Source organism: Protopterus annectens, chromosome 11.part0 (assembly GCF_019279795.1).
Source record: "Protopterus annectens isolate FY-2018-M chromosome 11.part0, PAN1.0, whole genome shotgun sequence".
In the NCBI taxonomy this organism is placed as follows: domain Eukaryota; kingdom Metazoa; phylum Chordata; order Ceratodontiformes; family Protopteridae; genus Protopterus; species Protopterus annectens.
In genome coordinates, this window is record NC_056745.1 from 8939650 (window position 1) to 8964966 (window position 25317).

The 25317-nt window shown below is 41.6% G+C and overlaps 1 protein-coding gene across 2 annotated transcripts in view; it reads right to left on the reverse strand.

The window, feature by feature from the left end:
* LOC122815112 (zinc finger protein 260-like) overlaps window positions 1–14196 on the reverse strand; it is a 743919-nt gene extending 729723 nt beyond the window's left edge. For both annotated transcript variants that reach the window (XM_044087356.1, XM_044087357.1), the window contains exon 1: window positions 14078–14196. In XM_044087356.1, coding sequence (XP_043943291.1) covers window positions 14078–14089 — 12 coding nt within the window. In that variant the 5' untranslated portion in view covers window positions 14090–14196. The remainder of the gene's footprint in view (window positions 1–14077) is intronic.
* Between the last annotated feature and the right edge of the window lie 11121 nt (window positions 14197–25317).

Here is a 25317-nt window from a genome sequence, read left to right on the forward strand (position 1 = left end):
ATCCTGCCACCCTTCGCAGGCACTTCATTTTCATCATCTCTAGCGTCAACTGCTCTACCTTTACCGCCCATGTTTCTGTACCAATACAGTAGTACTGGTAGCACCACTATTTTGTGCAACTTAGTTTTCAACTTCTTTGGCATTTTTTCTGTCATGCACTACCCCTGACACACACTGCCAGTTGACTGCAACCCCTCCGATTCTAGCTTTGACCTCCTCATTCAAGACTTCCCTTCTCCTCAGCCCCACCACCCCAATACCTGAAGCTGTTAACCTGTTCCACTACTTTCTTTCCCTTCTGTCTCAGTTCTCAGCTTCTTCCGATTTCCCCAATTTGCTGCCATTACTAATTTTCTCAATTTGCTGCCATTACTATTGTCTTATCTGCACTCATTTTCATATGTGCCTTTAGTTTTACATTCCATTCCCTTATCCTTTGCTGAAGTTCATGCTCAGAGTCAGCTTGTAATACCACATCACCTGCATACAGCAACTTTGTTGATCTGTCCCCTCTGACTTACTTGGTAATGTAGTCCATTATCAGTATGAATAGTTGGCTCAGAGCTGAACCCTGATACACACCCACTCCCACTGGGAACCTCGCTGTGTGCCTGAACAGTGTTCGTACTTGAATCATTGGGTCCTCGTACATAGCTTCCACTGATTCTATGAATACTTCTGGGACTTAAAGCCACCACAGAACTGCCAAAACCAGCTTTCTTGGCACCTTATCATATGCTTTCTCCAAGTCTAGGAATGCCCAGTTGGGCTCTTTCCTCATCTCTAGCTTCTTCTCAACTGCCTCACTACAAACATTAGGTCAGCCATGCTGCATCCTGAAATGAACCCAAACTACTCATCTCCCATCTTACTTTGGTAAATGGATATGCAGAGTATTACAATCACCCTTCTCTAGAACTTTCACGCAATGTGACAGGAATGTGATACCGCTACAGTACCCACATTTGTGAATGCCCCACTTTGTCTATGTACAGTGGGCAACAGTATGCTTATTCTCCAGTCATCTGGGATATGTCTCTCTCTCTCCACAGTGCTATGAGTACCCTCAGGAGCCATTTCTCACCCATCTCACCCAGCATCTTTATCACATTTGCTGGGACCTCATCTGAGCCTGCTGCTTTCCCTGACTTAATTTTTCTTAGTGGTGCTCTTACTTCTTCTACAGTGGGTTCCTCTTCTTATCTCACTGTAGTCTGTGCCTGGGACAGTACAGCTTTTGTGGGGTTTTCTTCAATCAGAAGTTACTGGATGTACTCCTTCAATCTGCCTTTAATGTCCTGTGGATGGGTGAGCAGGTTGTTGCTGGCATCCCTTATGAAGGGTGCCTGAATATGTTCTTTATCTTTCTGCCTTTGCCTTGCAGCCAGATATAGTTTTTGCGCCACCTACAGAGTCACTTTCCAGAAGTTGGTAGAATGCATATGATGCCTTGTTCTTTGTTACTGCAACTCCTTTCTTAGTCTGTTAGCCAACCAGTATTCCTTCCTAACCTGGTTAGTCTTTTCCATCTACCACTTTTTCCTGCACTCCATCTTTCATTTTGATGACTTCCTGGACTTCTGCATTTCATCACCACCTTTCCTTATGTACCTTACTTCCATACCTGGCTCGGCCACAAATCTGCTCTGTAATCCTCACACATGCCGTTTTGAGGCACTGCCATTCTACTTCAACTCCACCCATCCTCTTCTTCGTGGGGTGCTAGAGCCTTGAGTAATTCTTTAAACTGTTGTGCTTTCTTTCCAGTCAACTTCCAGGTCTTCGGCCTGGTCTATATTGACTTTAGAGTCTTTACAACCAGTGGTTTATGCTGTGGGCCAACTGTTTAGCTGGGGATGACTTTCCCATCACCGATTCTAACCCAGTGCCCTTTTTTAACTAGGACAAAGACTACCAGAGTTGTATGTTGGGCAGTCTTGTATGTAAATCTTGTTACAGTCTCTCTTTTTGGACCAAGTGTTGGCTACACTCAATGCATTTTCCAGACAGAAGTCTAGAATGGCTGCTCTTTATTCCCCAACACCACACCCACATGGGCTCAGGCAGTCCTCATATCCTGTTCTGTCTGTTCCAATAGGAGCATTCAAGTCACCCATTATCAACACCATTTCATGTCGGCCTGCTTTGTCTAGGTCATGCAACTGCTGTTTGAATGCAATCTTTTCCTCAGTATCTCAACCCTGCTGTGGGGCATTGGCTGAGATTATGAATATTGTCATCATTAGCCTGTAGTCTGATTTCCATGAGTCTGTCACTAATTCTGATGGCATCCCTCACTGCCTTATGAAGCCTCATGCAATCATAAACACAAGATTATAAACACATCTTTCCTTTAGTATTAAGAACTGCAGGGAAATACTTTAGGATTCTTATTGTCTCACATCTTAAGCACGTCAATCAGCGTCTGTCTGACACCAACATCTCAGTATTGTGGGCCAAGCTACTAGAAAGTGCGACTTTGCAGATACAGAACCATCACCCACCCTCCCACCCTTCCAGACAGTAATGTGCCCTCTTCTGGTATTACCATCTCAGGAATGGCTGCAGGCTTCTAGAACGTTGCTGCACCATGCAACAAAAATGAGGGAGGTATTACCTGGTATGGACCAGTCAAAGGTGTGCTGCTTAAATGGCACATTCCAGTAACGAATACTGAGGCAGAGTCAAAGCATTCACTTAGCCTGTAATTAGGAAAGGAGGATTCCCTCTGTAGTATGTGCGATTCTCACAGCAACACTGCAACATATGAAACTACTCTGCTTGCATTACATTATAATAAAGTGTAAATGAGGACAGAATGAAAAAACAAGGCATAAAGGACAATATTAAAGGTGCAAGTCAGAGAAGGGGGATGAGGATTTAGTAGAGCGACAGCAGACAAAAGCATATAAAAAGACAGCAGTAAGAGCAGATTATTAACGAATACATAATCATGCCAGAATGCGTCCAACAGTGTAAATTACAGAACGAAATAGGAGACAATGAAAACAGGTTGGTACAATAGTGTGGTCCAGTGACTTGTGGGGTATAGGGAGATGTAGATCCTGCTTGCGGCAAAAGAATGTGTATGGAGTAAGCCTGTGTCAGGCAATTACAGGTACACAAGTAGTGAGATAACAGGACCTGGACAGACAAGCGTGAGGAAAAACGACAATGCAACAAGTAGTGAGATAACAGGACCTGGACAGACAAGCGTGAGGAAAACGACAATGCAACAAGTAGTGAGATAACAGGACCTGGACAGACAAGCGTGAGGAAAAACGACAATGCAACAAGTAGTGAGATAACAGGACCTGGACAGACAAGCGTGAGGAAAAACGACAATGCAACAAGTAGTGAGATAACAGGACCTGGACAGACAAGCGTGAGGAAAAACGACAATGCAACAAGTAGTGAGATAACAGGACCTGGACAGACAAGCGTGAGGAAAAACGACAATGCAACAAGTAGTGAGATAACAGGACCTGGACAGACAAGCGTGAGGAAAAACGACAATGCAACAAGTAGTGAGATAACAGGACCTGGACAGACAAGCGTGAGGAAAACGACAATGCAACAAGTAGTGAGATAACAGGACCTGGACAGACAAGCGTGAGGTAAAACGACAATGCAACAAGTAGTGAGATAACAGGACCTGGACAGACAAGCGTGAGGAAAAACGACAATGCAACAAGTAGTGAGATAACAGGACCTGGACAGACAAGCGTGAGGAAAAACGACAATGCAACAAGTAGTGAGATAACAGGACCTGGACAGACAAGCGTGAGGAAAAACGACAATGCAACAAGTAGTGAGATAACAGGACCTGGACAGACAAGCGTGAGGAAAAACGACAATGCAACAAACAGATCAAGTTATACCCAAAGTAGGCAAGTAGTCTGAAGTTTGCTATACGTTTTCACACAATAACACCTAGAACCATTAAACACTTGCAGTATTTGGAATAAGCACTCCACCTCACCACTCTAAATCCCAACATAAACGTGCAGCTCATACAAGCAGCTATAACTAAAAGTATGTACATTTATTACACTAACCCATCATACAGGAAACCACTACAAAATGTAACAAAGACCTGAGGGGCTCACTGTTCCTACTTAAACAAGCTACCTACTCAAGTCTCACTTAAAATTCTGCAAACACTGACCAACTCTCAGAAACAGACTGAATAAAAACATCTCCTCACTACTCAACAGGAAACAGTAAAGGGGCTAGCATCTGTACAGTCCGCACACTTGACTCTCTAAAGGGTGTAGGCAAAAAAGCTTTTCCAAACTCAGCACCAGCTTCTCTCACATACTACAAACTTGGAACACATCAAAGAATTGGAGAATCATTTCAAGCCCTTTAATCACACACCATCTCTAGGGCATAACAGCCACAATATCACGGATAAATCAGTATTACAGCCACCATACTGACGTGTTACAACTCAATCAACCACTCGGACCACTGAATATGGCACTATAAACTGTCCTTTACCACAGCATCCACCCTTAACCTTCCCCTTCTCTTTTGAAACCCTCTGCTTTTGCATTAAGCTAGGACAGACAAACTTTCTCATTTCACACTGTCTGACCCATGCAAACTGTACTTGCATGCTGTGTGGTGTACATCTGCAGTATTATATCCTCATTGTCACCATATCCCTTACTTGTATAAATTACTACATTTCTTATGCATTTTGTCCACTCTGTTGGCATGTTTCACAATGCAAAGGAAATCCTACACGCATTACTTTGTACTGTATATCCTATTCGGCTTTGTGTATGGGTCATGGCTAAAAGGGGACAGCTGACTAGTCCATAGAACCAGTTATCAAACTAAAATAAATACACAGAATATGATAAGTAACTGCTCAAGACAGAAAATGAAGAGGCACAGAAGACAGGCAGAAAAGCCAGTAGATACAAAATGTGTGTGATGCAGAAGGAAAGAACAGCTAATACATACATGAAGGAGGGCACTAGCGAACTAGAAACGGGAACAGAAAACAAGGAAGAGAAGCTGGAGTGGATGGTGGTGGGCAACGCAGGCAGGAAGAGCAGGGGAACCAAAGTGTTAAGGGGTAGGGGTACACTTTACTCAGGTTAAATTCACGTGGGAAAAAAAAAAGTGATAGTCGAAGTAAAAGGAGCTGCTCAAAAGTATGCAAGCGAGTAAGAGCAGCTCAGGAGGACAGCAGGGAAGGACAGGATGCGGGGTGACGATGCCCAGCAGGGAAGGACACGATGCGGGGCGACGATTTCCCATAGGGAAGGATAAGATGTGGGGCGATGATGCCCAGTAGGGAAGGATAACAAGTGGGGCGACTATGCTGGGCTTAGAAAGTAGACAAAACAGCAGAGATCTGGACTAGTAGTCTGTAATGTAAAGGAATATCAGAATTCTTATTGTGTTAAAACAAGGATAAAGGCAGGTGGACAGCAGAGAGACAGAACGACAAAACAGAAAAGCCGAACTAGGGTAAATGGGCAGCAAAAGGCAAGAAGGAACAAGAAACAAAGAAGGTGAACGACAGAAGCACAAACGCAGGATGTGCAGGCACCAACATACGAGCATCAGGGCACAGGACGCCCAGGCACCAGCGTACAAGGAAGTGGTACACTCAGCAGTGCTTGGTAGTTAGGATCAATAAAAGCAAGACTGACCATGACTATACTATGTCTGCATACATGCATGTTGATAGAGATATTGCACAACAAAGAACTGAATGTATGCAGTAATATTTGTGATGTGTGGTGCATTTCTTCAGTATATGACACACAGAAAGTAGCAATGACGTCTCCAAACTTCTTAGAACAAAAGGTGACTCGCTGTGGGCATGGAGCTGTGATCCCTACATTTTAATTTCAGCACTTGGCCCCAACCAAATGTACTGCAGGGAAATATCTCACTGCCTACCAGCCTAAATCTTGAGAAAGCAGTAAACGCTGTTATTCTTATACTTGCTTATCTTCCAAGACATTTGACATATTTGTTTTAAGGAAATGACTCAACTTTTCTCAGCTTTTCACCCTCCACATGAATCAAAGAGAATCATGACTTTGCTGTCTGTCCCACAACTTGACCAACAGGTTGAACACTTTTTTTTTCTGTTTTGTATTCTTACTGTCTCCATCCAGCAGTGTACAGCTTCAATTGTAGCTTTTTTTCTGTCTCCACTGATTTCTCTCCAACATTTTGTTAACTTTGTACGGATTTTCAGGTATTAGTTATAGAACTAAAATAGGACATTTACATTTCAGCTTTCTAATGGAGAAACACCAAGTTAATGTATGGCTAGGTTCGTAGGCAAGTACTAGACTAATTGCCCTTGCAGGCCATTTTAAACCTAGTCCACTCACCTTCAAAAGGTGAAAATCAAACACTGTACACTGTGTCTGCAAGGTAAACACCTTAATAATTATACCAAATCCCAAAGTTCCTGCAAATGCAAAAAGAAAAGTGTTCCTATATTTCAAAATCCATTCTACTGCATTACATTTACTTTTGCAATGTAATAAAATGTCGAGTTTACCTAGGACACCACACCTCAACATTTCATACTCAGAGCAGATAAACTCTCCCAGCTAACGTTTAACCGCCAAGTACTCTTAGAATAGCAATTAGTCTCACAAATTGAGCCCTGAAAGTGTGAGTGACCTGTCACTAGTGGAGTACGCAGGGTTCAGTCCTCAGATCACTCCTCTCTGGGATTTACTTCTTGGAGGTAAAAGCAGTTTGTGGCTGACCAAGTCTGAAGATAACTGCAAACCTGAGGTCATATACTCTGTAAAGAACACCAGGATCCTACAGCAGAGCTTTTCCCAAACAGCCAGCTGATGTCAAAACCATGGAGTAAAACTAAACGAGAAAAAAAAAAGTACAACTGTGGCCTTCATCAGGCATGAGACTACTTGTAACCATCACACTGACAACACCCTCCTGAAAACTGATCTTGTATTTACAGATCTGGGAACCCCCCTGTGATGACAATGGACTGTTCCTTGCCAGAAATCTATTCTTGTAAGGAACCCCCTGTGACGACAATGGACTGTACCTTTCTTGTAGGAAATCCTTTTCATCTCCCAGCTAAACATCTTTAGGTATGAAGTCCAAATCCAGGGATGTAAGGTTGATCTTGGACTATAATACCCCTTTCAGTATGTATGTGTCCAAACACGTGTTACAACCAGAACACTCTCAATGAAAGTGCCAGGGGCCTACAATATAAAAACTATGCAGACTGACTCAAAAATCTTGTCTCCCCATTAAGTATTGTACAGCCTACAGACAGGTGGCCTCTGCCTTGTGTATAGAACCTTAACCGATCTTATTCTAGCAGACTTCTTACCCATTCACAAATCCAATTGTATCATAAGCCCTCACTCGAGACTTCAGTCTTTCAAAATTTAACAGAACATGGTGGTGGTATAGGTACGCATCACAGAAATGGTTAACAGAATGTTGGAGGGATGGGTATGAATCACAGAAAAAGTTAACAGAACATGTTGGAGGGTTAGGTGTATTTCACAGACAAGGTTTACTGTACATTTGGAAGGATAATATCACAGAGAATATTTCTCCTATTGAACTATCTTCTCCACATAAAAATCAGAGAACGTTTCTTACTCTAAACAAATGTTAACTTGGATGAATGGATGGGTAACTGCAAATTCACCCCCTCCCCCCATTTAGCACCACTGCCCTCATGGACACAGAAAAAATTTAATTACTCCAACATATACTTGTCCATCCCATCTTTGGATATGTGTGCTGCAAAATGTAAGGGCTAACAATTACCAATGGAATGAAAGGCTAGGCTTCTAAAGATCTGTACAAATCACCATTTACTTAATAAAACTACAAGATCCTCAGAACTTTAACTTATGTTAATAACTCTAACAATTATTTCAGTGACTCATTAAACTAACTTATGTTAATAACTAACAATTATTTCAGTGACTCATTAAACTAACTTATGTTAATAACTCTAACAATTATTTCAGTGACTCATTCTTTGTTGCCATCTCTATGGCATGGAACAAACTTCCAAACTACATCAGACTTTTAAAATAACCTCCAGTAATTCAAACCACAAAACATTACCTGGCAACTAATAAATTACGCAACTGTACCATACCTACAGTTTGAAGTCCATCTGTCCATCCACAACCCCTTTTTCCACATGGGGTTGGGGTGTCACTTCAACAGTGGCAATCTCGAGTCAAGTTTAACACCTCTTGTATTTACAGATCTGGGAACGCCCCTGTGATGACAATGGACTGGTCCTGGATTGCCAGAAACCTATTCTTGTAAGGAAACCTCCTGTGATGACAATGGACTGTTCCACACCACATACACACTTATGACCAGTTGAGTGTCCAGTCCACCTGATGCATGTTTTTGCAATGTGGGAAGAAACTGGAGCAGCTGGAGGAAACCCACACACACAGAGGGAGGACATACAGACTCCGTACAGAAGGCACCCCCCCCAAAAAAAAATCAAACCAGGGAACTTCTTGCTGTGAGGCAACAACGCTATCAGCTGTGTCACCCCCCCCCCACTGTTCCACCTTGGTAAGGGGAATACTGTGATAAAGAAGGGGATCACTCCAGGATGCGGCTCTTCCACTGCACACTTCAGTTGGGATGACCCTTGTGATTTCCCTACAGTTTGAAGTATGCAATACTAGCACTGTCCACTAAGGATACTATACAAGTGTATTAATATAATATTTTTGATTCTACTTGGCAATATCTTGAAAACGTGCATTTCCTTAATCTGATATGCTCTGTAAACAATGTGTTTATTTTATTTTACATTTGTTGACCGGGATGGTCTAACTGGATGCATGTCCATTTTCAGTAGAGTCCCGGGGAGATAAGCTCCAAGACGTTACATTAGTACAACTATTCAGGTAAAGGTTATTACACAGATACAAACTTAAGGTTTCAACAGTTCAAAAATTTACACAGTTTAAACATTTAATTTAGATAAGTTATGGTACAGATGCATACTAATTGCAAAAAAAAAAAAAAAAAAAAAAACCAACTTGAACAGTTTGTAGAAATTTTGTTGGAAGCATCACGAGGTATTTTACACTCAGTTTACAAAAGACTTGACTATACAAGTTAAATTAGCTGTAAAGGGTAAGATTTGTCTTTGTAAAGGATCGGTAATAGGTGGATACTGACAAAAGTCAGAGCAGATATAAGGTCTATAGCAAGAGAGAAGGGAGCCAGATAGGATTAATTTGGATACTTTGTAAATAATGTTTGACCATTTTTATTTGTTAAAAACGTATTTCTATCTTTGTTTTTGAGCTTTTCTCCCAAGGTTTCCGCTGACAGTGGGCATTTCGGTTCTTTAAGTGGATTTTCCCCATTAAACAAAAGCAAATAAACAAAACAGGCTAGTAAATTACCTATAAACATTTTAAGATTATGTTCATCACGACTACTGCTAATGCAGTTTCACACACGTTTTAGTGTTTGGACAATTCTGTACACCAGTCCATTCAAATGCAAATTCAGTCCTTGCTTTCTCGGTTACTGAATTGTTTTTTTTCCATATTGTGCTGCAACTCCTGGTCTGCAGCTCAAATGGGTCAGTTTGGATCAGACCACTAAACTGGTCAATATGCACACATAACTATATACATACTTAAATACAAAAATGCAATACCATGGAATGGACATTATATGTGTTTCCCATCCATGCACAAATTCTGTGAATTCCTAATAGGAGAAAAATCACACAGGCTATGGAAGCGGAGAGAATCAAACCTTGCACCACTGGATCACAAGAAACAGCTCATTAACAGCTCCTTTATCCTTTAAGCCAACCGCCAGACATTCTTCAATGCCAGTATGGCCATGGAGTGCAACAATTAACATTTTCTTTCTGAATAATGTTGTGAAATGTACTACAGGCTCCACAGCTCTACACTACTTATTCCACCCACGATGGCACTCCTGGCCAGTCAGTGGCACAACAGGTAGCACACTCATCTTTGGTGCAGGAGGCTGTGAGTTTTACTCCACACCAGATAGATCAACAGCTGATACTACAGTGCGTATAAGGGGAGTGCTGCCCCCCCAAGTGGGTCATCCTTCGGATGAGACTTTAAACCAAGGTCCCATCTGCTTGAGTTGGTGGTAGTTTATGTGGATGTAAAAGACCTCATAGCACCAATCAAAAAGAGAAGGGGAATTTCCTGGTGCCCTGGCCAAATTTCCCCTAGTATAAATACCATATTGGGTCTTCCCTGAAAAGAGGTAGTAGCCTACTGGGACTAACCTGGTCAACAAAGGATAAATAAATAAAAACACATACATCCTTTTGTCTTTCTTTGCATTCTACAGTTCCCTATCTAAGCTCCTCACACCTACTCACACTCAGGACATTTGTCCAATTGCTAACCTGGGACTTTTTACTACATCATCCAAAAAATACTTTGCATATTCCATATCATTTTGACAAGCATGGCCTACTTTCACATACTCAGTTTATTCAGTTAATAAACTACTGGAAACTTCAACAATGTATTGATTCCTCCCACAGGATGGGTATCAGATAGGGAGAGTCTCCTAGATCTGCTAGCTAAAGTGATTTTACCTGGACTACCTGTCCTGTCACCCTCTGGGTCACAGCTGAGATACCAGACTTACTAGAGTCCTCTGGATTATCCCAGTTTTTTGTTTAAAAATCTGGGCAGATCTCAGTCACTGCTCAGACCACTATACCACTGACAAGTGCCGACATTTAATCAGGTCACACAAGGTATCTCATTTTTTTTTATTGGGCTCCAATATGTGCTTAGATTCCCATTCATACTTTCATAAAATGCCCTTCTTATTGCTAAGTAACATAACTGTAAACACTTGCACATTTTATTGTATTGTCAAAGGAAAAAACATCAAAGACCAATTCACGCAAGGTTCAGATATGGCATTTAATTACTTGCTCCAAGGAGACAAAAACATGCAAATACAGGATTTTGCCTAACTACTAACAGGAAGTACGCACTTCTTATACTGTTCTACAAAATGTTGCTTTCTATAGATGACGTAATTAAACACAACTTTCTGTATTGTTCTACAGCAGATGTTACTCAGATTTTCTGCTGACATGACTGGATTTATGAAAAACAACCTGACCTTGGGGGCTTTAGCACGCTACAAGCTACTATTGTGTAGTTCTAATACATGTGTTACATTTCAAGGTACTTTTCTAGCTTAGACACAAGTAAAGGCTGATTGCAGTTCATATTTTCAAGCAGTCTTTGTTCTTATTATCAATAGCTTCTGCAGCCGTGTATTTTCTCACAGCATAAGCAGAACTCCTTGTCTAAATCTCATAACATTAATACAAGTGACACATCTATTTATTATTTTCCTGACACAAGCAGTAATTATCTGATTCCCTGTAAATTTCCAGATCATAAGCAAAGATTATAACTGCTCATATTTCATGACAATACAAGATTGGAAAGCTTCTGCAGTTTGTACAGATTTATGCAGTGTGAAATAGAATAAATGTGTTAACCCTTTTCAAACCTTAAATGCACTAAGCATATTACTAATACATATACTAATACATATTTTTCTAACATGCATCAAGCCAGTTTTGTTAAACAATGTAAACATTTCTAGCTGCTCTATTATTTACTTTTTATGTCCTTAAGAATGTATGGATGCTCTTTAAAAAAAATATATAATATATAATATATATATATATATATATATATATATATATATATATATATATATAACCATTTCTTGTACACATGGATACAACCTCTGCTGCAGATAGCTTTGCAAAAGCTGGGCCTATTATGGTTTTCACTGTTCCACTACCTCGTTAATAGACGTAGTGTAGTTACTACTTTACTCTTGGCTACAAGAACAGTGTCACTGATAAAATTTGCATTAGGTTCTTCTTTAGGTGAGATTTCTGGCCTCCTAATTAAACATTATATTTAGTATTAAAGGAGATCCCGTAGTGTACTGGCTCACCAGAAGCACAGTAGCAAGCACCGCGCAAACCCCACCCCAGCTGGTTGACATCTATCTGTACTCCTGAATAACCAATATGATGCGTTTTTTATTCGTATGAATATTCATCCTATTGATGCACACTGTGGGACAGGCGAAGAAATGAGAACATAAGAGCAGAAGCCAAAGTAGCTCCAATTGCAGAAAAGAGCAGAGAGAACAGATTATGGTGGTTTGGGCACATGTGTAGAAAAGCAGAAGACAATTTGGTGAGGAAGATTTGGGACAGACAGGAAGAAGGTAAGAGGAAGTGAGAGGTCCAGCAAAGAGGTGGATGGATTGTGTGAAAGAAGATCTGCGACAGTCAGGCATGAGTGTTGAAGAAGGCAGGAGTGTGGCACTGAATCGAGAGAGTTGGGGACAGTTAACATGATACCCCGACCCCATGTAGAACAAAATGTGAAAAAGGGGCTGATGATCATGAGGAAACACACGCATGAGGAACTGGGTATTCACAGAAACCATTTGATTAAAGTTCAGGAAAAGACTTGCAAATAAATATACCTTGTTGGCATTTAAATGCAATCTGAAAGATGTGTGTTAAGACAGTAAAATTGCATACTTGCCAGTTTGTAGACTATTTCAGCCCAATCTGAGTTTTAAAGTTACCCAGTACTTTACAGTTACTGTTTTCCCTTTGCTTTTGGAGGGAGGGAGGCACCCACACACCCCAATACACCAACCCAGGGATTATACTACATTGGGGAAGAGAGTAAAGAAAGACTACACAAGTAATACTCTTGGTGGCAAATCCAAACATCACTTTTGTCAGCATTATTGGAGTGAATATATAGGTTCATAGGTGTGTAATAGACTAATGGCCATGGAGCCTTTACAAGCCTATCCCACAGGATTACCCTGGCATCATGACACCTGACCTTAGTTCCCAGTGCCTCTGTCGAGTACAGCCACTGGAGTGATCCCTGGGGTGAATTTTCTACATCCGATTCACTCATCAAGATTTCTCTTGAAGAGGGTCAGTGAGCTACCCCGCCTGACATGTATGGGAAGTCTATTCCATGGCATGGGCAGTCTGGGTTATGAAACTGTCCCTCCAGGTGCGTTACAAGGCTAGACAAGTGCAAATACATGAATAAAGACAAAGTGTTTACGTAATACTATTTTGAAACCAACTTACTTTAGAAAGGACATAATCAATGTATGCTTGATGTCATTAACAAATGTGCATGGCATGCCAATCATTCATTATTTTCATAGCACGTCACCGACATTAGTCCTGTCAATCACCCCGGCCGTGGCCAGTGATGCAGGACAACATCGCCTAGAAACGTACCCTGAACAGAAAAACTAAAGCAGGCAAAGAACAAATAAACTACGAATTAAATACCTTTGAAAACAATGCTGCACAAACAGGAAATGGACAGACATGGAAACATTAATATGCTTGCAATTTAATTAATTTTGTTACGGAATAGGTTCGCTATATTTACTTACAAAGGTTTAAGTTGCCTAAACATACTGACATTTCGCAAGTCAAAAGTAGCCGAAAATAAAACTGAACTTCAACCGTCTGAAAAGCGTCCGTGACCCACTGCTCTTCACCGGTTACAAATGCAATCAAATAAATTAAAAAATATAAATAAATCAGACGCGCATACAACCGCTTCGCTAAAAACAGAAAGAACTGGTTTCCAGTTGTTTATTTTGTTTTCTGTGGTAAAGTACCGATTTCCAGTGACCTTTTTCGGACTCGGCCAGGGAGCGGCGTCTAGTTATAAAACCAAATAAAATAACTGCTATGTAAGTGAACTACAGTTACAAAACAAAACCTACAAATAAACATCATATTAAACATGAAACTGTTAAACAGAAATCCTACTTTAAAACACAGTTACTCTGCAAAAGGCACCCCACCAGCAGCTGCAATTTAGCCAAACATCAGGGAGGTTTAACGGTACTGACATCGGAGATGTGAATTATATAACATTTACTAAACTGTGCGTCTGTCAAACCACTTAAACTTTGCCCCAACCAATAACTACTGTTAACTTACCTCCAGCTTCATGCTCGTACTGGTCTCCCTAACACCACAGACTGTGTTACTTGTGAATACAGACAGCACTAGCAGAAACCACAAACAACTAGACTGCGGTCGCGGATAGACTCCCTCGGCTGAAGGGACCTTGCCTGCGTCACGCCCGACGTCACGGGGCGGTGTTACCTGTTTGGGGAAGGGGGCGGGGCTAGCCATTCCACGCTGCGCTGCTTTCTGTCACTCGCAGGAGTTACGGGAAAAGGTAAATGTGTGGCTTACAAATATTAACTTACCTTACATTTTCTGCATTGTATTCGTCGATTCTTTTCATGTTCATAGGTTCATACCTGGCTATCTGCCCTAGGGCATTTATAAGCCTAGCCAGAGTGTGTTTGGCTAATGGCTTTCGTCACCCATTTTAAATTAATTTTGCAATGCCCTTTTTTGAGGTTAGTATACTGTGCCTCTGTCTAACAGTGACACAGAAGTGATACCCGGGGTAAACCTACAATCTCCCATCCACTCATCAAGATTCCTCTTGAAGAGAGTCAATGAGGGGCTCTGCCTACCCTGGACTGGGATTTTATTCCAGAGTGAAGGGAGCCTCTGGGTTATGAATCTGTCCCTCCAGCATGTCCTATTTATTTCAGGGCTGAGGTTCAAGTCTCTCGAGCGCGTAGCTCGATGGGATTTGGATTTTCTGAGGTGCAGCATGTCCATTAATTCCAGGTTGGACATGGCTTTATACGTCAGGCACAGATCGCCTCTGAACAGGCGGTATGCCACTGAGTAGAGCTGGAGTTTCTTTAACCGGGCAGCATATGCCATCTGTTTGAGCCCTTTAATCCTCTTGGTGAGGTACTTTTGGGGTCTTTCCAGTTGCTGCAGGTGTCTGGTAAGGTTCATCCCAAAAGGGGCATTGTACTCAATTATGGGCCTGATGAGGGATGAGTAAAGAGGCACGATGACCTCCCCTGATCTAGATGTGAATCCCTTCATGATTAGGTGGGCTATATAAAATGTTTTTCTAACCACTTTGGCCACGTGGTTGTCAAATGAGAGATTGCTATCAACTTGGGTCCCCAGGTCCCTAATTACTTCTTCTGTACTTAATGGATTACCACCTATGGGGTAATTTGTGGGCACTTTGTTTTTGCCAAAGGGGATGACTATACACTTTTTGGCATTTAGCTTGAGGCCATGGCTCTGGCACCAGTTGTCTGTTTCTATGAGGCCCTTTTGGAGGATGCTTGTGTCAGCTGGAGAGTCGATTATGGCGCCCAGTTTGCAGTCATCTGCGAACTTGGTCAGCCACAGTCCTTCCGTGTTGGCCTGTACCTCCGAGAAATATATACCGAACAAGAGAGGTCCCAGGACTGAGCCTTGTGGACGCCACTTGTAACTGGTTTGGAGTCTGACATGGCTCCAGCAATTCTAACCACGTAGGTTCTGTCCTTGAGCCAGTTTGCAACCCATCTAGTGACATAGGGGTTTATATTTAAGCTGGTGAGCTTATCTATAATGCCCAAGTGGGGTATTGTATCAAAGGCTTTTGCGAGGTCCAGGTAGGCTGTGTGGACCACCTTCCCCTCGTCAATGGCCTTGGTGACTATTTCAAAGAAATTGACCAGGTTTAAGAGGTAGGATCTGCCCTTAACAAAGCCGAACTGGGTAGGATCCAGTGTCTGTTGGTCCCCAATATCTTTATATATGAGGTCTATGATGATCCTTTCCATCGCTTTGCAGACCAAGCTAGTCAGACTTATGGGGCGATAGTTTCCAGGATCCGTTGAAGCACCACCTTTGTGGAGAGGGACCACTGTTGCTGTACGCCACTCTTTGGGTACATATCCTGTAGTAAGGCTGAGATTGAACAGTAGTTTTATGTTTGGGTTTAGCTCTTCTTGGAGTTCATGTAGGATGCATCCCGGGACACCATCTGGTCCCATTGATGCTGTGTTTTTTGCTTTGGAGAGGGCGGCTCTTACCTGAGCATCTGAGATGTCAGGGGGGCAGCACTTTGCTGGGATAGATATTTGCCCTTTTGGTGGGGAAGGGGGGGAGAAGTTTGCGCTGAACCTGTCAGCTAGGATGTTGGCAATGTCTGTGGGTTCAGTGTATTTTTTGTCATTTTGGACTAATTCTGAGCATATCTGGGAATTCCCACCCAGGTTCCTAACATAACTAAAGAAAGCCTTGTGATTATCCTTAGTGTCCTGTGCAATTTTTCTCTTGAAGCTGGCCTTAGACGATTTTATGAGTGCCCGTAGTTTGTTGCTAATACTGATCAGAGATGCCTTCCCTTTTTGGGATTTTCCTCTATCATGTAGTAGCTTCCTCTTTCTATTTTATAGTTTGTTTATGGCTGGGATCCACCAGACAGGACGCCTGCCTTTGGAGGATTGGTCTTGGTTAAACGATTATCCTTTTCACGTAAGTAAAATATGACTCGTGCGTACGACTGAAAGTCTGAATTGGAGAGTTGCGAGAAAAGTAAATGTTATGTATTTTATTTATGGAGCCATTTCATCGGAATAAAATAGTATTACATTTTTTTGTATTAAATTAATTGATCCTTCTCATCTAAATAAGAAACGATTATCCTTTTCAATTACTTCTCAACCTCTTAGAGCAAGAAACAAAGCCATACGTAAAATTGGGAGAAAGGCCCCAAAACAGGGCCAGTTTTTAAATATTACTCTCACAAACTTAGAAAGTTAATAGAATAACATGTTGGGCATTAGCATAATTTTTCTGAAGGGTATAAAATCTGAAAATGCAAATGTCTTTCAAGAAATCTGGACAAAGCCATAAATAAAAGTGTGACAAAGGCTCCAAAACAGGGATGCTTTTTCAAATATTACTCTTAACAACCAGGTTGTGCATAACATGATTTGTGTAAACGTGCATTTTCTGAAGGATATGAAGTCTTAAACTCAAATGAATGCATTATTTAGTGGCTTCATCCCAGTGATTTGCTAGAAAACTACACATTTTATTAGGAATAGACTAAAAATATGAGGTAAAAATCTGGTCAGTTGCTTAATTGTGCTTTGATTTTGCCACTATGTATGTGTCCTTTCAGTAATAAAATGAGTTTTGTTTTTAAATTAATATTTTGTATTTTATTATAGATAAGCATTACTAAAACTGAAGTTATGATGTGTGGTTATGTTGCTGAACCCATTTAAGCCCTTTCCTTTACCTCATCATCATCATCACCAGCTACCCCCTTTTCCTATTTTCAACATAGGGTCGGGGTATCACGTTAACTGTTGCCATCTTTCTTGATTCAGTTGCACACTTCTGCCTTCTTCGACACTCGTGCCTGACTGTGGCAGATCTTTCACACATTCCATCCACCTGTTTGTTAGACGTCCTCGTTTCCTCTTGAACCTTCTTTCTGTCTGTCCCAAATCTTCTTCACCAGATTGTCTTCTGCTTTTTTGCATGAGACATTTTTTTTTTTTTTCTTTACGGTGAATGTATTTGCATTTTAAATATGTACTGTTGTAGTTGTGAACTTTATTTGAACTGTTTGGAGCTTATCTCCCCGGGCCTCTACTGAAAATGGACATATATCCAGCTAGACTAGCCCGGTCAACAAATGTAAAATAAAAAATGAGTCCGAACCGCCGTAATCTGTTCTCTTTGATCTTTTCTACAATTGGAACTACTTTGGCTTCCGCTCTTATGTTGTCATTTCTTCTTCTGTCCCACATTGTGCATCCTTCCACCCTTCTCAGGCACTTAATTTCCATCACCTCTAGCTCCTTCATCTGCTTTGCCTTTATTGCCCAGGTTTTTGTACCATACAGTAGTACTGGTTGCACCACTGTTTTGTACACCTTACTTTTCAAATTCTTTGGCATTCTTCTGTCATAGACTACACCTGGGGTTCTATGCCATTTGACTGTAGCCCCTCTGATTCTAGCTTTGACCTCTTCATTCAGACTTCCCTTCTCCTCACCCACCCCTGCCAGATACTTGAAGCTATTTACCTGTTCCACTATCGTTCCTTCTGTCTCAATTCTCAGCTTCTGATTTCTGATTTCCCCAGTCTGCTGCCATTATCGCTGCCTTATCTGTGCTTAGGTTCATCCCATTTGCTTTCAGTATTGCATTCCATTCCCCTGTCCTTTGCTGCAGTTCTTGCTCAGAGTCTGACTGTAATGTCACATCATCTGCATACAATTTTGTTGATCTGTCCCTTCCAACCTGTTTGCCTAATGTAGTCCGTCACCAGTATGAACAGCAGTGAGCTCAGAGCTGAACCCTGGTATACACCAACTCCCACTGGAAACCCCTCTGAGGCTGAACACTGTTCGTACTTGAGTCATTGGGTCCTTGCACATAGCCTGCACTAATTCTACCAATCTTTCTGGGACTTTAAACCACCACAAAACTCCCCAGATCAGCTTTCTTGGGACCTTGTTGTTTGCTTTCTCCAAGTCTGCGAATGCCCAGAGGGACTGTTTCCTCATCTCTAGCTTCTTCTCAATTATCTGTCTCACTTCAGACATCGGGTCAGTTGTACTGCATCCTGATCCGAATCCGAACTGCTCATCTCCCATCTTACACTCTTCTACTCTGCATTTCCATTTATCAGTCACCCTCTCCAGAACTTCCATGCAATGTGATAGGAGTTTGATGCCTCTGTACTGCCCATAACTGTGGATGTCCCCTTTGTTCTTGTACATCTGCACGAGTATGCTTCTTCTCCAGTCATCTGGGTACGCTTTTCTCTCCACACTGCTATGAATACTTAAAGAAAGTTAAGCACTTTTCTTTACATAACTGCTATTTTTTTTTTGTCTTCTTTAATTTGTGGGAATGTGACTGTAGTGACAGAAACGTGTAATTTTTCCCGTGTGGTGATCTACAAAGCTGAACTGGGAATAAATAAAGAATTAATCCAGAAAATTGTTTTTCCTCTTTTTTTGGGGGGGGGGGGGATTATCAGATTTTTACTTACAGATTCACAGATTTATAGGTTCTTATTAGGCTAGCGATCTGTGAGGATTGTATGAAGCCTAGACATATAGTCCTTATATATATAGTGTACATACTAGTGCCCGTAGGTGTTTATAACTAGTGAATTTTGGATGTTTACATGCTTCCACTATCCATGAGGGACAAAGGTGCTTAACCAGGGTGAATTTGCGATTTCCTAACCTAAAGTTGTATATGCTAGGCAGTTGTTGCCTCGCACAGTCCTTTAAGATTCCATGAAGAGGGACAGGGTTATGAGACCGTCAGCATAGTTTTTATGATTAATTCCACTGTTTTTTAAGAAAGTGGCATGGCCGTTCCGAGTGTGACAGGTATCTGTATAAATACATACCAAAGTGGACATAGTACTCAATGTTCAGTGTAATGACTAATGAATATAGTGAAGCTATGACATATCTGGAAGTGTATGCCATACCTCTTGATATAAGCTATGCAATGAAGGATTTAATTCCAGTAGTGGATACATGGTGTTTAAAATAGATTCCCAGATCCCTAACTGCAGGATTAACTTTCAAAGGTAAGTTGTCAATGTGATAACTACACAGTGTGTGTTGTTTGCTGAAGGTTACAGTTATAAATTTCTTGGCATTCAGTTTTAGCCCTTGGATCTGGTACCAGCTTTTCATTTAAGATGGGCCTTCTTGGAGAATCTTTGTGTCTTCAAAGTAAATCATGGCTGCAAGTTTGCAACCGTCTGTAAACTTTGTAAGGCATAAGCTGTGTGTATTGGCTGTGACCTCTAAGAAGTAGACCAAGGACTGAACCTTGGGTACTCGGTTGGTTCAAATCTCTTTTAAGTCCATGGGGCTGCCCGCCCATATTTCCTGTGTTCTGTTTGTGAGGTAGTTTGCTATCCAAAGTTTTACATCAGAATTTGCCTAGTTGTGTCAGTTTGTCTGTAATACATTAGTGTAGAATGGTATTAAACACCTGTGTGAGGCCTAGATGTGCACTGTGCATGGGTTTGCCCTCAGCCATTGCAAAGAATTCTGTCAGGTTAAATAGCTAGGATCTACCATTAACAAATATATACTAGCATGGCTCAAGAGTCTGTAGGTTCCCTATACTGCTGTATATTACTTCTATAACAATCTTTTCCATGGTCTTACAGATGGGGCTGGTCAGGCTTATGGTTCTACCATTAACTTGGGTCTGTTGAGGCCCAACCTTTGGGCAATCAGATAACTGGACAGGTCCACTATTTCTTTAATACAAAGCCTGATGTGAGGTTGATACTGATTTATTATTTTCAAGACCTCTGACTGGTCATATTTCAGGCTAACCAGAAGATGAACGGTATGCTGTCCAGCCTGCCTATCCAGCCCCATAGAAACTGTGTTCTTGGCCTTTGATGGTGCTCTTGGAAGATTTGGCGGGTTAGTTACAGTTAATGCAATGGGGAAACTGTTAGGAGAATGAGGTTGAAGTTTACACATAAATTATTAGCTAATATATTTATGTTCTTTAGGTTTTAGTAAATAATGTAATTTGCTATTAGTTGTGAACCATGCTGGGCACTGTTTCTGATGTAATTCCTTTTTGGCAACTTGGGAGCTGAACTTGTTTTTGCATGTAATGAGTGTTATTATTATTGTAGAATCTGTTAATTTTAGGATCCCACCATAGGTTCATAGATGTACAATAGGCTAACTACCACTAGGACCTTTATAAGCATAGCTGTGCAACCTAAATGAGAGCCACAAATTTGATTTTATATAGGGGTGATTTACTGACTCCCTCTGTCCATCAGACATAGGCACCAGGCCATGTGTGAATTTCTAATTAGCTATCCATAGGGAAGAACTCTGCTTGAAACGTATGGGAGCCAGTTCCATAGAATGGGAATTCTCTCAGAAACGTATCTCTCTCCAACATGTCTGTTTATATTTTTAGCCAAAGTCATGTCTTTTAATCTATTACTTCTGATGCTGTTTGTTTTGCAGATGTGTAAAAGGTTCATCAAAACAGGGTCCAGGGATCCCATGTATGCAGGGCAGAGATCAACTCTCAGAAATCTGTATGCTACTGAGTAAAGAGATGGGCTTGAGGCAGTCAGCATAGATCTTTGTGTTTATTCATTGTATCCTTTTTGTAAGGAACCTTTGTGAGCACTCCAGTTGCTGCATGTGTTTGGTCTCGTACATACCGAAAGGGGCATTTAACTCGATGATGGCTGTGATGAGGGCTGAGTACAGTGGTATGATGACCTCTCTAGACCTGGATGCCATGGCCTTGCTAATAAGTATAGCAATGTAGAAGGATTTTTTTTGTACCATGGACACATTGTTTAAAGGCTAGGATACTGTCTACATGAGTTCCCAGATCCACGACTAATGAATCAACTTTTAGGGGTGTTTTATTGATCACATAGTTATCCATGGTGGCCGACTTTCCAAAAGGTCCTATAACCCATGGCTTTGGTTCCAAGCATTTGTCTGTCTTAGACTTTCCTGAATGGTGTACTCATCATGGGGGATTCGATGACTCCTACCACTTTACATCTGCGAATTTGGTTAGCCAAAGGCTTTTTGACATTGGCTTTGACATCTGAGAAATAAATGCCAAAGAGGAGTGGGCCTGGCAGAGAGCCCTAGGGGGACTCCACTGGTAACCAGCCTCTTTGTGGGGGTGGTCTCACCGATTCTAATCTACTGGGTCATATTAGTGAGCCAGCTGGCTGTCCAGCATGCTATAAAGGGATGTATGCCTAGTTGCATAAGTTTGTTGACAATGCACAAGTGGGCTGTTGTATCGGGTCTGTATTAGAACATTGAATATTTAAACAGTTCGAATCACTAAAGGTCGACCTTTAGTGATCGAACTGTTAAAATATCGAATGTTCGTAATAAAAAAAAAAAAAAAACCTAAAGGATGTAAGTAGGGGGGCAACCCCCCCCCGCTACTTAAATATACCAACTCCTAGACCGTTTACATTGAAGTAAATGGATATCTCCCCTTACGGAGATTTCCGTGTACCTGTTTGATGTTCTGCAGTTTCACTATTCTCATGTCTACAATGTCAGATTTGACATTGCCGGCTTTCGAGAATTTAATATAGACCCGTTGTATTAAATGCTTTAGCCAGATCTGCATAGACGGTATGCACTGTTTTCCCTCCATTCATTTTCTTACTGACCTTTTTAAAGAAGTCCACCAGTTTCAGTAAACATGACCTTCCTTTGACAAAGCCAAACTAGGATGGATCTAGTGTCTGGATATCTCCTATATCTATGTTGATAATTTTCATGGTAATTCTTTCCATGGCTTTGCAAATAAGAGTAGTCAGAGTAATGGGTCTGTAATATCCAGGGTCTGTCGAGGATCCTCCATTATGAAGGTGGTTGAGCATATCTGTTCTCTATTCACATGACACAACACTTGTTTTAAGACTATGGTTAAGTAATGACACTACATGTGCTGATAAGTCATTTAAACTGTTCAGGAGTAATCCTGGGATGTTGTTGCCTTTAGAGAGGGCAGCCAGTACATGCTCGGCTCTATATCAGAAGACCGAATGAAAAAATGTAGAATGGCAAAATGTCGAAAAGACTGGACCTCGAACTTGTTATTGTGGGGGGCTGTGCCCCCTCACTACAAATATATTCCAACTCCGAGATCGCACTACAATGAAGTAAGGGCAATTACTCCAATCTTCACTGTACTGCGATCTCAAAAACAGCACTTCGAGGTCCAGTCTTTTCACTGTTTTGTCATTTGACATTCGGTCTTCTGATATAGACCCACATGCTCCCTAGTTATAGTTGGACGGGTTATGTTTGTGGGTATTTGGGGAGAGGTTGGTGGACAGGTTATGTTTGTGGGTATTTGGGGGGAGGTTGGTGGTGAGAGGTGGTAAAGTTGTAACTGAATTTGTCTTATAGGTTCATAGGTAGGTACTAGGCTATTGGCCCTAGGGTCTATATAAGTCTAGCCAAACGGTACCCTGGCTTTTGCCACCCAAGAAAGTTATTTTCCTGTGCCCCTGTCAAGCAGAGCCACAGAAGTGATCCCCGGGGTGAATTTCCTATCTCCCATCCAATCATCAAGATTTTTCTTGAAGAGTGCTAATGAGGAGCTTTGTTTGATATAGATAGGTAGTTTGTTCCAGAGTATGGGAAGTCTCTGAGATGGGAATCTATCCCTCCAGCATGTTCTGTTTATTGTAGTGACAAGGTTTAGGTCCCTAGAGTGTGTAGCTCAGAGGGATTGGGATTTCTTTACGTGGAGCATGTCCCAACAGCTCTGGGTTTGACATAGCTTTGTATATTAGGCAGCGATCGCCTCTGAGTAGGCGATATGCGACAGAGTAAAGCTGGAGTTTTTTGAGACAGTCTGCATAGGGCATCTGTTTGAGGCCAGTAATCCTCTTTGTGAGGTATTTCTGTGGCTTTTCCAGTTGTTGTAGATGTCTTGTGAGGTACATACCAAAAGGTGTGTTGTACTTTATAATGGGTCTAATGAGTGATGAATAGAGGAGAACAATGACCTCTTTTTTCCTGGATGAGAAACCTTTTGTGATGAGGTGTGCCATGTAGAAGGATTTCCTTACTACTGTGGCAATGTGATTATCAAAGGCGAGACTACTGTCCACCTGTGTCCCAAGGTCTCTTATCACACTTTCGGTGTTAAGCAGACTACCGCCTATGTGGTAGTTCATGAGTACAGAGTTTTTATCAAAAGGGATGACAGTGCACTTTTTGGCATTGAGCTTGAGGCCATGGCTTTGACACCAGGAATCTGTCTCAGTGAGGCCCTTTTGTAAGATGTCCACATCGTTAGTAGTTTTGATTATGGCTTCTAGTTTGCAGTCATCTGCGAACTTTGTTAGCTAAAGACATTCTGTGTTAGCCTGTACTTCAGAGATGTAGATACCAAACAGGAGAGGACCCAGGACTGAGCCCTGTGGTACTCCACATGTCACTGGTCTGAAGTTGGATTTGGAGTCTACTACTTTCACAGTGTGGGTTCTGTCAGTGAGCCAGTTGGGAACCCATCTTGTGACATAGGGATTTATACCTAGTTTAGTGAGTTTGTCTATAATTTGAGAGTGGGGGATGGTGTTGAAAGCCTTGGCGAGATCTAGATAGGCTGTTAATAGGTTCACTGTGTCACCAGACTTGGTGAATGCGGCAGCATTAACCCCCAGTTCTGTACGTTGCTGTGTGCTGCCATTTAGGTTACTGACATAGCTGTAGAACCTTATGGTTATCTTTCACCTGGGAACCTGTCTTTTGTCTTTGCTTGACCTAATTAGCCTTCTTAATTGCCTGTTTAGTTTAGAAGCCACGGTGGTACAGCGGTAGCGTTGTTGCCTCACAGCAAGAGGTTCTCCTGTTCGATTCATGGCTGGAGTGCCTTCTGTGTGGAGTCTGCATGTCCTCCCCGCTGTCAAGTCGCCTCCGAAAGACATGCGTGAATGAGCGTGCCTTCGCTGAAGGTTGGGCGTTGGGCTGGCAACTCAGCACCATAAAAAAAAAAAAAATCAACTGCCAATCATTAGCAGACCAGAGTTTTGCTGTGGTGACCCCTTACTGGGAAAAGTCAAAAAGACAAACAAACAATTGCCTGTTTAGTTTGATGAAAAAGTTTTTATTTTTATGTAAATTATCCTTCCTAATTTTTGCTATATTTTTTCCTTTTGTTATACAGCCTGTTTAATTTAGGATGTCACCAGGAAAGGTAGTCCTGGGCTTGCTTCTGGTACATTTATCCGCCTCTGTGCAGCCATTGACATGGCTGCACAGAATTCTGAGGGCAATTCTGCATAGGCTGCTATGCTCTTGGAGTTTTGACAAAACATCACTTTGTAAAAGGTAGTTTGACTTGGACTAGTTTGCAATTGTTACTAGTTTTAATGTGATTATGGAGCTGATTTTGATTTCAAATGAGACAGCTTTATGGTCAGAGCTTAATAGGGAGGGCAAGATATTTGGGGGGGGGGTGCAGCATTCTCCCATATTTGTGAGCACAAGGTCCATTATGTTGAAGTCCCCCATGGGCATATTCACTATTTGGTCGAGGGTGTTTGTAGAAGTCCAGGAATCTCTTTGCATATAGATTTGAGGCCATTTAGGATTCCCAGTGTGTAGAGGGTGATTAAACTGTTGCATAGTAGGGTGTCGGGTGGCATGGTAAGTGTCCCAAGTAAGTAGGTTCAGTTATATATTGAGTTTCTTGGGACAACGTGGCAGGTTACTATTAGCTGGCTAGGATATGGTGTGGCATTTTGTCTATGGTGATCTGCA